The sequence below is a fragment of the Perna viridis genome, chromosome 1, assembly GCF_037379345.1.
Source record: "Perna viridis isolate PV_CMFRI_1.1 ecotype Kerala chromosome 1, ASM3737934v1, whole genome shotgun sequence".
In the NCBI taxonomy this organism is placed as follows: domain Eukaryota; kingdom Metazoa; phylum Mollusca; class Bivalvia; order Mytilida; family Mytilidae; genus Perna; species Perna viridis.
Genome location: NC_142445.1, coordinates 43,316,521 through 43,331,250, shown reverse-complemented (window position 1 = coordinate 43,331,250; position 14,730 = coordinate 43,316,521). Strand labels below are relative to the sequence as shown.

General features: G+C 31.5%; 1 protein-coding gene across 5 annotated transcripts in view; it reads left to right on the top strand.

The window, feature by feature from the left end:
* The window catches only part of LOC148628876 (uncharacterized), a 31,307-nt gene extending 19,266 nt beyond the window's left edge, over window positions 1-12,041 (top strand). For 4 of the 5 annotated variants that reach the window (XM_088596082.1, XM_088596100.1, XM_088596075.1 and 1 more), the window contains 10 exons: window positions 2,150-2,295; window positions 2,522-2,657; window positions 3,087-3,236; window positions 3,363-3,462; window positions 4,405-4,478; window positions 4,617-4,742; window positions 5,649-5,756; window positions 6,190-6,338; window positions 6,910-7,045; window positions 7,192-12,040. In XM_088596082.1, the coding sequence (XP_088452208.1) occupies window positions 2,150-2,295; window positions 2,522-2,657; window positions 3,087-3,236; window positions 3,363-3,462; window positions 4,405-4,478; window positions 4,617-4,742; window positions 5,649-5,756; window positions 6,190-6,338; window positions 6,910-7,045; window positions 7,192-7,263 (1,197 nt within the window). In that variant the 3' untranslated portion in view covers window positions 7,264-12,040. Of the gene's footprint in view, window positions 1-2,149; window positions 2,296-2,521; window positions 2,658-3,086; window positions 3,237-3,362; window positions 3,463-4,404; window positions 4,479-4,616; window positions 4,743-5,648; window positions 5,757-6,189; window positions 6,339-6,909; window positions 7,046-7,191 lie in introns of all 5 variants that reach the window. The other variant, XM_088596108.1, reaches the window with a different exon arrangement.
* The last annotated feature ends 2,689 nt before the right edge of the window (window positions 12,042-14,730 follow it).

The following is a 14,730-nucleotide window of genomic DNA, read 5'->3' as shown; positions in this document are numbered from 1 at the left end:
TTTTGATATGTGAGAAGTCAATTTTGCACTTGTGCATTTGAGCGGACATACAATATGCATTGGCGTTAATGTTTGGAAACTCAAGATAGGAAATCTCCCTCTTAAAATTTTCCGAAAGAGGGAGATTTGACGAAGCGTCAATTTTACGACATATCTTTTTTCTAAACTATGCTTAAATGCATGATAGATCATTTTCATACATTACAATATTAGATTGGTATTTAGAAATAAAATCTGTAATATTAATCCCAAATTGATGTGTGTCATTTATGTGCTTCATAAATTCCCATTTCCCCAATCATTGTGAATAATGAATACCAAAACATTTCGAAAGCGGCAGGTTTTTAGTTCATGCCGTGACAGTAGGAGATTAAGGAATGTATGATGAAATACCGAGAGTCTCCCGCTGAAGGCGGAAGCGTTAAAACATATATATAGGAGTAATAATTTCAAATCTTCCTACATCAATTAATCATGAGTTTTTATGAAAAGGTATAATTTGCTTTTTTTTTCTCATTTATATATCTTAAAACATCATCAAAATTTTATGCATTGGTTTCCGCTAAAAGTAATAATTTTTTTCATCAACAATGAATTATACATGTAACTGCTTATTATGTCTTACCTATTGTGCTCAGCAGACGTCAAACACAGCAGTCTGTCTGTCTGCAGTTAAGCACAAGAAACACAAGTGACTGTTAATGCTTATCTTGAAGATTTATTCACTCATGCAGTGCTAGCATGTAATTGAGGAGGCAATAGTAACAAATGATTTGTATATCTGTCTCTTCTCTGTTGATTACGTTTTCAGTGGAACAATCTCGATGATCAACACATATTATATAATTGTGTTTTAAAATATGTTAATACTTGTTGAAAAAACTACTTTATGGAACGGGAGACAAAGCATAGAAGTAAAGATTCTTTACAGGGAGAAATATTTGACTGTACCAAATCGTGACTACCCTTCGCACATTTACGTCAGGCACTGAAGATAAACTTGACATAAATTACAAAACACACACCAGATCCATATCAAACAGAATAAAAATATCATACTTTATATATGTGTGTTACTATATAACTCAAACAAATAGTGTTAAATAAAACACCAATGAATAATTGTTGTTTTCTTCTTTATTCAAAATATACTGATTGGAATACGCATTCAGCATTCTTTATTTCTTATGTAAACGAAAATATCTTTTTTGATTTTAAAAACCGTAGATGATATAAATTTGTTTTTATTGGAGTTTACTGAAGGAAGATAATTTCATTTCTTTTTATAGGCGCTACAGGGCCTTATGTATCCTCATCCTTTCGGTAAACATTAAACAAAAAAAGTGAAACCAATGTTTCGTGAATGTTACAGTTTTATATTTGATTTTGTTTGCACATCTACATGATTCAAATCTGCAATGCGGTATTATTAATTTCAATTATCGACAAAAAGACCCATAATGTAAGTCTACACGTGACTCCGTAGTTTTATGAGAATGAATCCTCGTCTACCATTCAAATTCATGGACATTCATCATTTACATAGCATTGAATTCAATATTAAAAGCAAAATATCTTTTGTATAAAAATACTGATAAAAACATGACAAATATCTAGTTCTAGCTCTAGTTGCGATTTCCTGGAAGTAAACAAAAAAAAAAAGCAGATCGGTCTTCGGATTTCAATACAGTCTACATCAGAAATTCCAGACGGGAAACTAAAACTAGAGAGAGAATACAAACCCTATTTACCATTTTGAAATAATCATTGTAGTAACGCTGTATACATATTTGCCTTTTTTTCACCTTGACCGTTCGCAATTAGGACAAGCGTTTTAGATATATACAAAATGTCGTTTTAAATCATATTATCGAAGGATAACATTACCACCAGTGTTGCCGATATGTAATCAAAAAATATTTTTGCTTGGTAGTTAATTTGGAAAGTTGAATATCATTAGTAGAGACAACGAACAAGCTTCTGTATAAATTAGGGTTGACGTCGAGCTTACTGGTCTGACGTCCAGCCTACTGGTCTATGTTTGCTGTTGGTTTATTTGTTTTTGGTGTTTCCAGTATTGTCTTCTAAAAGAATTTATCCTCGTCTCCACATGTTTTATTACTATTTCTAATTGCATTAATTTTTACAGGAGAAAAAAGAAAGAAATATTGACCATTTCCATTACTTAAAATGGGAAGACCACGATGTTCCTGATACAATTAAACTTGTAAATTTCTACAGGAAAGTCAAGCGAGAAAATTCCACATCTGACGGACCTATGGTTGTCCATTGTAGGTAAGCACTTGTTGGTCTTTTTTTTTTATTTTACATTACAATTTGACGGAGTCAGTATACCTATATTGGATGGATTGGATGGAAATATACCATAATATGATCTGTTATTTTATTTTATATTTTTCCAAATTTCTTTGTCTGTTACTTTTTTGTAGCCCAATTGTTTACATCAATAGTAACGATTTAAATATAAAATGTAATTCAATCACACAACATGTTTTGACAGTGCTGGTATTGGTAGAACCGGAACATTCATCGCCATTGATGCCTTGTATGAGTTTGGGTTAAAAACTGGCTTTATAAATGTATTAGAGTTTGTACAGATGATGAGGAAGGATCGAATGAACATGATACAAACTCAGGTAATTGTCTGTAGCTTAGTGCCGTAAGTGTGGTATCGTGTGTTATTTCAAAACTCAATTTAAATGAAAAATCTCTTTAAAATGGCTGTGTATGACAAATAAAACGTTTTAATTGTAACGTTAGAATATCCTTTAGATAGACACAAAGAAAACAATAAAGCTCAAAGTATATATATATTATAGTCCAGGTCACCTCAGATTGTTTGTGGTTTTTTGCGTTTATTTTTGTAATTACTCCACGGTTCCTTTCAAAGACTTGCCATTTCATTCATGTCGTTCTGTACTACGATTCCCTTACAATTATTTTTCGTTCTTACCTCCGAGATTGAAAAAATTCAAAATTTATTTTTCCTACGAGAATTTTGCATTGAATGTATTGTTTATCCGCCATCTTATTTCTATAGTATCAACACTTTTTTCTATTTATAGGAACAGTACGCTACTGTATTTGAAGCATTATTAGAGGCCTTTACAGTCACCAACTCAGCTGTTGATCGCAAAGAGTTCTGTAGCTGTTATGATAGAGATAATTCTGATAGTATTCTAAAGAACCAAAGCAAGATTTCAGAGGAATTTAGGGTATAAGTAACTTAAGAAAAAAAAATAGGAAACTGAAACATTTAAAATTGTATCGTAAATGTCACTAATTAAATCCTAGTGTTAGATTCCAATTTCCAACTATTCCTTTTTAATTTTATTCTACAGAAATTACAAGAAATCAAACCTGTGTATACCAAAGATGACTTTACTGCTTCTCTGCTTGACGATAACATTAGTAAGAATGTAAACCAACACATTTTAGCACGTGAGTAAGAATCATATGATGTTTACACTATATTGCACATGAATATTAAGAGTTACTATATATATATATTTTAAATTGATAAGGGTGTCCGTCCTTACTTCCAATACCCTTCTCCCCTTCTGTTTTATACGATACTTACCCTACGCCACTGAATGTAATTTAATAATTTTGATCTGAATGTTTCCGATATATAGATGACGTATTGTTGTAAATAATCCACGTTTTGGGGATATTATACTCGCATCTACCCAAAAGAACTTGAGATAAAGAATATTACGGACACTGTGAAGTCAGCCTCATATCTTGACTTAAACTTAGAGATCGATGGTAAAGGAAAACTACTGACCAAATTATACGACAAAAACACGAATTTAAAAAGGTTTGAAGATGTGTACCTACTGTACTAGATTTTAATTCGAATGTTTTTTGATGTATTGTTTATTTTGTGGCGATGCATACAAAAGGAAGACCTGTGCTTTTTATGAATAAAACATACCAACCCCTTGACCGCAACCATTTCTATACCTCTCAATGAAATTACATGTAAGTTTCACTGAACCTTTATTATATATTCCAATTGTGATGTCATATTTTAGAGTTTGCTAAAAAAGAACTTTTTGGGTGCTTCCTGTTTAAAGACTTTCTTCATGCATTGACCTATGGAGTCTGGAAGAATGGTTATTGTAGTGAACTTCGTATTTATTAATGTCATTTGATATTATCATAAGTCTAAAATGGAATTCATTATATTTTTTTTTATATTTAAGACATATATAATTTAATTTCAGAATGTAGTATCTATGTTAGTTCAATATTTCCAATTTAAATATTTGAATACTAGAAACTGGTCCTGACGAAACCATACAAACAGGCATGTTTGAAAAGGTTTATTATTTAATAAAACTTTCTAAGGCTAATTAACATTTGAACTTTTCTTTTTAGATGATAGATACAGACCTTACCTGATGTCATACGGGAAGTCCAGTACTGATTACATCAATGCTGTTATCATACCTGTATGTACACTATCGTGATATTAGCTTCGTTTAGAATTTCAATTAACATTTACGGAAGTGAATAGTGAACTGCCAGATGATATATTAAACTAATTGTTGTGTATTCCATGTTACTATATTTCCCCATTTCTTTTACAGAGTATTGTACAGCATCAGAATATCCTTGTAACACAGTATCCGCTTCAAAATACAGTCGCCGATTTCTGGACTTTGATTTATGACGCAGATTGCTCAACAGTTGTGATTCTTGAGAATATGAACAACGTATGCTTTTTTTTTTTTTTACAAATTATACCCCTACTCCATTACATGATGCTATTGTGCATCTTCATTTTTTGCCCACTTGAATGACTTTTGGGGTTTTATGATGCAAAACATTGACTTTGTATTTGTTGAACAAGTGGGTCAATCTTCTAATCCTCAACTCCTCTAAAACTGCTGAATGGGTTTGATGAAACTTTCACAGATTCTTTATTACATGTTACTCTGTTACTGTCGTGTACTTCCTAATCATTGCCTTCTGCAACTTCTGAATACTTCTAAAATTGCTGATCCCTAGAATAGCTAAAATATAGAGTCACTAGCGACGGATTTGCACAATATATGGGTAAATTGCTGCTTATGAAATAAAATAAATAAAAGATGAGATTGTCTAAATTAACTTAATCATTGTGCATTATTTCGGAAGCTAATATAAGTAATTTGATAAAAAAAAATTAGACGTTTCATTTTAAATTGAATATCAGAACATATAAAAGTAAATAAAATAACATCATATTCGCTCAGCCAATCAAAAGGCCGAAGACGTCACTGGTGACCCGGGTTATATTTGAGAGAAACTTGTGGAACGAAAATGTTATGGGTTCAAGTAATACTATCTCATTAATTTAAAGAATCATTTCGTGAAAAGAATAATTTGATACCACGTGTTTGTACCAAAATTCGCTACCGAAAAACAATATTAGTATATACAAAAATTATTGGATCAATTATAAATTCATTAGAAAAAAAAACATGGAAAAAAATACAACAAAAAACTATGATTGTTAATGTTTGAAATTTTGTTCATTACCATGTAACATTAACTAAAAGAAATCAAACGTAGACATTGTCAAATATTTTGGATACATATATTTAAAGATTTATTAAGGAAAATTTACTTATTTAAAGAACAATAAACAGTTACCAAAAGACAATGAACCCCTGCATTTTGAGAAAATTGAGGTGTCAAAAACCAGAAGTGAATCATCAGATGTATATGTAACAATAAAACGTAAGGTATGTAGAACGTCATATATAACTAATATTTTCTGAAATAATTGGTTGTAAAATATAAAGCTATTAAAGCCCTTTCTTTGACATCAGTAGATTCTCAACAGTGTTGTGTTTGTGGTTTTTCTGGAAATGTTGTCATTTGAAATATGCAATGATTATCTGTGGTCCTTTTCACGAAATATCGTAAGTGTAAAATTAGTCGTAAGTTATGACGTCAAAATATTTTGATTTACTATGACGTCATAACTTACTAATAATTTTACACTTACGATTTTTTGTGAAAAGGACCACTGGTATTTCTTTATGGAAAATTTTGATTGATTGAAAAACTTCTTTTGTCTTCCTTTATAAGATATACAAACAGGTAGGTACGTCATAATTATATATTTAAAGTTTGAATAATATTTTTACGTGTTTATGATTTGTCAACCAATAGGAGACCAACAATACAAAACAAGTGAATATTCTGACAGTGGATGACTGGCCCGAAGAGAGTTCGTTACCAATATCAGAAAAATGTTTATTGGATCTACAAACTTCAGTATCCAATCAAACAGAATGCAGTCCAATAATTGTAGTTTGCAGGTTTGTACACTGATATTGTTATATACTTTAGTCTTTGTCCCTGGATTACATTTTTTTTGATTACCGCTATAACCTTTGTTCCCTTGATTACTCTTTAATGATATAAATTGATTTTAAATAAGCGGTAAATGAGATGATACTATGAATCTTTTTTCACTCGTAGATATTCGCTTTAAAATCAATATGCGATTGTCATGACCACTGATATGAGGAATCCAAACAGAGAAACTTAATTTCATCTTCGTGAAGCAAGGACAAAGACAACGAAAGTTAAAATGAAACAGAAAATACAATATTGTCAAGGAGGAAAAAACTAAAAAGAAATAGCGGTTGAAAATAAGAAACAACATGTATACAGTTAACAAAAAACAAAAAAAAACAAAAAACAAAAAAAACAAAAAAAACAAAAAACAAAAAAAAAAAAAACACATAGAAAACTCAAAATACATTAGCAATACAGACTTCTCTAAAGTCTTATAGCAGATTATTACATTATATAACAAAGAATGATTGCGGTCTTAAACCGTCTTAAACGTCGACAGTTATCATATTCATTTTATGATTTTTCCAGAGATGGATGTTCAAGGAGTGGAATATTCGTAGCTGTATATTTGACAATACAGAAAATGGAGATCGAGAATGATGTGGACCTCTTTCATGTTGTAAGACTGATGCAATTAAGAAGACCAGAATTTATTTCACATTCAGTGAGTTCAGAATTAATAAAATCTAAACATCACTGAAGATAAAACTTATTTAGCAAGAAACCATAACTTTGGATATTTGTTTTCTCTTTCTGATCATTCAAAACGTAATATAGCACAACTAATTTTGATATTTTATCTATTTACAGGAGGAGTATGAATACTGCTACAGATGTATTAGACAATACCTTGAGGTGGATTCATTATATGCAAATGTATAGTAAATTAAAGAAAAACTATAAACAGTTTTTTTTTTACTCGTAATTCTGATTTTGTTTTCCAAAAGTTTACCATAAAGTAATATACATAATACACGTATTTGTTTGTACTCGTCTAAGGTGTGGAATATTTTGCATATTTGTAATTTGCAAGTAAAATTTTAACAAGACTGTTGAAATTCTTTCCGTCTTTCATGTTTACCCTCGTTTCTCAGATTCTCGTAGTATGTTTTCGTTTATTGTAAATATTTTTTTTATCTTTTAGTTAGTGTGCAAAACGTTTTGTTTTTCATTTAAAAATATTTTACAGTTTTTAAACCCGCCTCACATGGTAGCATAATTAACTTCATGTTTAGTTTACAGGTCTGTGTCAGCAATCGGTTGTTTCTAGATGATAATGGGAAGACACATAAAATTAGTTTTGTACAAGCTTTTAATCGCAACATAAATTAAAAAAGTCTCAATATTTATCGTAACATACACCTGTTAGGCAGAATGGTACTGTTTTCCATAGGCCACAAGAAGTGAAACTTTAAAAAAAAAAACATTCACCCATTTAAAACAATGGTGGTTCAATTGTCATTTTCGTAACCAAAACACTTGTGCATAGCAAGACTGTTGCGACATAAAAATTATTTTAAGAAAATGACGGTTTGGCACCATTTACGGCTGATGACGCACACATTTATGAAATTCATTAGACTTCTAAATGATACGTTTCTTCTATACTCAAAGCTGTCAAAAAGGGTCTACAGTTCTACCACGACACTAGTTATTCCGACTCAACTCGACCCAAAAACATTATTCCAACAAATATGCTACACATGAATACAAATGTGAAGTTCTTGGTAAAGATTCCTCATACTTTGCACAAAACAATTCTAAATCATCTTCCAATTATACCGAAGAAGATGGTTTCAAAATGTTCGAACTTTTTAACGACAACATATTTGTCAAATTCGGTGGACGCGTTTTTCAACAAACGGTCGTCATTCTAATGGGTACAAATAATGCCCCCCTACTTCCTGACCTATTCCTTCACTCTTATAAGGCTGACTTCATAGATAATCTAATTCAAAAGAAGGAACATCGTTTAGCTAGATACTTTAATTTAAGATTCCGTTATATAGATGATGTATTATCGTTACAATCCTAATTTCGGAGGTTTTATATATTGCATCTACCCCTAAAGAACTTGAGATAAAGGATACTACAGACATTATGGAGTCAGCCTCATATCTTGACCTATAGACTTAGAGATCAACGGTAAAGGAAAACTATTGACCAAACTATACGACAAAATCGGTGACTTTTAATTCCGTATTGTCAACTTTTCTTTCATCAGTGGCAACATCCCTTTACCAATTGCGTATGGAATTTTCATATCAAAACTCGTACATTATGCCAGAGCGTACCGTAACTACGCTGACTTTTTGTACCGTGTTAGACTGCTTACAATTAGGTCTCTGGAATAGGGTTATGTTGCTACAAGAATTGAGTCCTCACTACAGAAGTCTTATTGTTGTCATAATGAACTCGTTACGGTGTATAAACAGCACCATGAAAACTGATTTGTTAAACGTGTCATAGTTCTATTTTCCTCTTTCGTCTACCCTGGACTATTTTTTTTATGAGCAACTCGGTGAGTGTTTCTAGAAAAGCAGAGGACGCTTACCCTACCGGTGCACCTGGTCCATGCTCCCAGTTTTTAGTGGAGTCCGAGTTGCTTATTTTCGTGTGTTACTTTGTATGTATTATTTTGGTTATTTTATGGTCTTTGTAGGGTGTGTCTGTTTTCTATGTCTGGTTTTTGTCCTTGGATTACATTCTTTCGATTTCCACTAGAATCTTGATTTGAAAATCAGCATTATTGGTCTAAGCACAATGTTCACAAGTAATCGTTGAAGACAGGTACATTGTATATAAAAAGCCCAATACGAATGTACAGAAATAGAATTGTTCTAACTGTTAAGCAAATATTGAACTGGTCAGGGTCCAGTTTAATAAGGAATCTTGAATTGAAGTTTTTCCTAATCCTTCCTGAACTCAAATATTGACAGATCTGATCAAATAATAAAAACTCAAAGTTTGGGGGGGATATCAATTGGAGATTTAAAAAAATGAAACCCAGGTCAGATTAGGTCCAATATATATGTCGTTTTTGCATACTTTTACATTTACATTGTATTGACAGTTTTTATCATATTTATGTTTTATTTAAATATGACAATGATATAAAGTAAAGATTAGTATTTTTGGATTTATGTCGTTTTGAATATTGGCAGCTCGCTTTTGAAAATTCCCAATGATATCATAAGAAAGTTTTATTCACACAGAGCACACTTTTCACACACTGTTTAATTTCTACAGGACTTCATTTGTAGCTTTCGAGCTTTGATATTAAGAACATTTGTTATCCCCAATGTTTCGCGAATTCCAGGGGATAGCTTAAGATCAAAGTAAAGGATTTCATACAATGGCCATTCCTTTACTGTTGGCATCATTTGTCTTTTGTCTCGAAAAACATGTATACATGTATCTTTGAATTGAATCTAGACCTTATCATATTCTCCAAACATAGTGGGGGAACATATTGTTTTTGTTCTAACTTCTATAATTCTTCTTTTCCGTATACTTTTGTCCGCCTATCATCAGCTTTCAAAAACTGTCCAATGGATTGGAGCCAAACTTGTCACAAAAATAGAGCACATTATGTAGATGTGCAATCGCTATTTGAATTTTAGAACATAGTCGCCATTCCAAAATGGCTGCCGTTTAAATACGAAAAGAAATCATGAAACATAGGAATAAAATCGTAGAGACTTGATATTTAACTTGAAAATAGTCACTACAAGGGCTTTTGGTCGGCTACATTGGAATTTAGAAAATGGTTACTATTCCAAGATGGCCGCCGGTAGAAAACTGATAAGTAAAAGTCATGGAACAGTAGAAACTAATTTTCGAAACTCCTGTGACAATGGAACGTATGGGTAACATCTGTGTTGGTGTACAACACAATTAATTCTAGTTTAGTAACGACTAATTGTTCCTGTCTATTTAGTAGAAATGTTTACAACGGCAAGTTATAATATTTGTCCAGAACATGTTTCTTCATCATTTTGCACATGTTTGATGGCTGCTTTTATTTCAAATCATGCACTTGAATTGTAATATATGATCTATTTGTGATGATTTGTTATTGAACAGTTACTGAACAGTCTTAAGTGGCAGTTTTATAAATATCCATCAGGATGTGATTCATGCATTTACAAAACGCACAAATGTACTTTAATTTTTTCTACTAATCTTGAATTTTTTGCAGCAGTTTTATTTTCACTTTTGTCAGGAAATGACGCCAGATTTAAACAAACATTTCTTGGAAGAAAATACAATATAATGACGGATTTAAAATTTAAAACTATGCGAAAAAAGATTGATCGCCGAATCCGCAAAAAAAAAAAGACAGAGCGAAATTATTCCGATTTTCATTTTCATTATTCAAAAGTAGTTACTCACTTCATATGCAGTCTTAAATTTTCAGTTCGTTGTTACTTTTGAAAAAAAAATTGTACATTAAATTGACCCGGTGCAAAAGTAAACGTTCCTGGTTTCGTTGGTCTTTTTGACCGCCATAGAGTGTAATTAGTCTACATGACAAGAAGCAATATTTTGCAAGAAACAGAAACTGTTTTTGTTTGCCAAGTTCAAATATATTGTTGTGGTTGCGTACTTCTTATTTCTTATGTGTCATTTACAACTTGTCCTGTGTATTTAGTATTTCTTAAGATTACAGTTGTTCCTTTATTACATTTTGTTAACAAATGGAATACATCGTATGATAGGGTTGATTTTTATTAGTATAAACAATCATAATGTGTTTTGCAATTATCAATTTATTAATTGATAATCACATATGTATTGTCCATTTAAACCATTAAATTGATCTCCAGCTAACTTGACTATATTATTGATTTATTGATTTTACTGCATGTATAGGTATAGAGTGAACATGCATTGGTCATGGGACTTATATAGGGTCATTCTATCTATGATGTAATTTATTTTACTGTTAGGTGTTACATAAGATTGTATAATGCATGTCTGAGCGAGTGATCTGATTGGTTAGATCTAGTGTGTGAGTGATGTCAGAGCTAGCCTTGAGATGTTATGTAGTGGTGTCCGAGAGTTGTCATTGGTTGTATGGGTCATGAGGTGTGAAAAGCGTTTGTGATTGGTTGAACGTATTATATCATTTGGAATCCTGTTGTTCCATGAAATAAAGGTATCTATATTTTACTTTTCTAGATACTTATTTATGTAAATTTATGGATTTATGAAGTAAACTGCTTTGTACTATGAAAAATGCTGCAAATGAGAGCTTGTTCCTTTTTAAATCATTGATTACCTTATTTTTAAAGCCGGAATCATAAAAGTTAATCATTACGATAAAGGTTAATGTGACAGCTATGGTTTTGCTATTTTTTTTCAATGTCGTGCTATAAAGTATATTTTGCTTACATAGGTATAGTCTATGCGTATTTATTATAACGCATATCCATAATATTTCAGATATACATACCTGTTTCTATAGTGATTAAGACGGTTGTATTGTTGTATAACCTTAGTCCCATAGACAGGTACTTAGTTCATATTTTTGTATTTATGTAATAAGCTTAGATTGATTATCTTGCATTACGTTATTCATGTTAGTATTTATACGATAATGGTTAAATCATGGTTCACACTTTTATGCTGCGTAACATTATTCGTACATTGTTTTAATTACTGATACTCAATTTTAAACATATCTAGTTCAAAAAAAAAAGGAAACACACTATGTCATGACCATACTATCAGTTACCGCTCCACAGATAGATTACGTTAAATCATTGAACAACCATGATTCCTTGATTTTACATAGCATATCCCCCAAAATACATTCGAAGAAAGGAAACTACAAATACTGACATTCTTTCTCATTATCTCCTTTTCCTATTATTAGAATTCTTACGTAATCAAGACTGGGATCTGGATCGTGTCATCTTTTTAAAACTGTATTTATAAACAACTATAAAATACTGACGGCATCGGCCTACGTTGCTTAATTGCGGATTCACAAACATATCTCGCATGGACGGATCCCATTTTTGTTCGTTTAGATACTCCAAAAGCGGACTATTCTACGAGATGAATCAATCAAGCTTACTATTTTCTGCTAGATATTTTAAAATGAAGCGAGATTTCTGCCTGCCCGAATCATGTAAGTGCATTTCCCAAATTGTTGTATTTGTTATTTGCTGCACTTTCATCAGTTCTCATGATACCTCCTCCAGATATCTTTGAATTTATTAAAAAAATAATTGAATTAATTTGCACGATATCTAGACCGCTTCTAGACTGTGATCATCTTTAAATCACGGATATGGGGTACACGAAAAGTTAATCAGACATGGAATAGGGGAGATGTTTATAATATTATAACCGAAAGACAAACGCTATGATTTTATTTGTCCATCGTCAACTCTCTCTTTCATTCAGCTAAGCATTGAATATTTACACATGAAAATGAAATACGTAACTTTTCAGTAATCTTCGGTTTTTTTGTGATTAAGATTTTTTTCTCCAAATATTAAACCCGTTTTTAAAAAGAGAGCACTAATTAAATCTAGTACAATCCGTTTCCAAAATTATTCGTTATTTTTTTATGTGAATATGCTTCTTATACACTATTGACATCTCTCATTTTAAGTTGTTTTAGATCAAAGAAAATACTGCAGTAAACCAGTTGTAAATGTAAAGTTTCACTGAATGGACTTATCATAGAAATATTCGATGGAAGATAAACCACATGAATCCATATATACTATGCACTTAGATCAGTGAAAGAGTAATCAAGGTGAACAAGATTATAGCGGACATCAATATACCAATGATGCAGATTTTTAAAATCTTTTAATAATTCAGACTTTATATCATTCTATTCATTTAAGAACAATTAAGGAAACCAACATTCTAACGGAAATCAAAAGAATGTAATCCAGAGAAAAGACCAGATATGGAAAACAGACACACACAACAAAAGAGAGAAATAACCAATATAATATGTACAAGTCAACAAAAGTAAATGAGCAACTCGGACTCCACTAAAAACTTGGAGCATGAACCAGATGCACCGATAGGGAAAGCGTCCTCTGATATTCAAAAAATAAAAAATAAAATAATAATCCCGTCGTGCTGCTCATAAAATGTCGTCTAGGGTAGTGGAAAGGGAAAAGAAAAACTATAAAATGTTGAACAAATCGGTTCTCATGGTGAAAGATTGATATATCGCAAAGACGTTCATGATTACAACCATAGATTTTTTGCAGTGAGGACATTAATTTTGAAGTAGCATGACCCAGTATCAGAAGCCTAAAAAGTGTAGCTCGGTCAAGATATGAGGCTGACTTCACAGTATCTTAAGTATCATTTATCATTTTATCATCTCAAGTTCTTTTCTTCTAAAATTAAATTTTAATAGGAAATTTTATATTGAGCGTGTTAATGAACTCCATTTCTTAAGTGCTAGAATCAGTTCGAAATCTATATATAAGATTGAAAGTTTTATTCATCGGATCTTTATTGATTGTTTCCGCTCACATCCGGTTTTTTTGTAAAGACTGTATCCCGTGTTTACATGTAGTATTTGAAAAATGTATATGGTACGTAAATTGCTATCACTAATGATAATCAAATTTAAATTAAAAGATTTCACACCCCACCACCTAAAATTCATTATTGTCGGTGACTTTCTGGTTCGTTAATGAAAAGTACTCTGATAACATGGATCTTTGTGGTGGCTGTATGGGAAAGCATTTAGATTTTCGATACAGATTTTAAAGCGAAAACATGAATATATATCCAAAACATGTTTGATAAAAGATCTAAATTGATTTACAGTTTTCATTGATCAGATGGGGATTTAAAACAAAATCTATGAAAGTACTTATATAAAAACAAAAGCCATTCACTGTAAGCAGGGTAGTTAAACCGGAAGTTGACGGATAACATTCAGTTTGTGCAGGATCACTGATATTGCATGCTATACTCCAAGTTGTTGTAATTTATTATCCTCTGCATTTGAAAATTGTTACGATATTATTAATTTTGAATCGACAAAGGTAAAACAGAGTTACCTCGTCTCTTTTGGGATCCGGATGTCTTGCCTTTGTCGATCTTGTTCAAACATATAATTGTTATTACTGTAAATTGAGATATTTTGGTGTCGGGTTGTTTGATGATTTTCTCCCAAAATAAGGATGTTTTATTTTGGTGGTCGCCAAGCATTTTCACTGACAATTCTATCAGTCATCATTTTACTGGTGTTTAAATTTGGCGCTTTTAAAACGGGCGCCAAAAGCGCGAAAATAAAAATGAATTATAAAATTCCGATATCACGGTATATTTGCGGTATATTTTCATGTTAATATA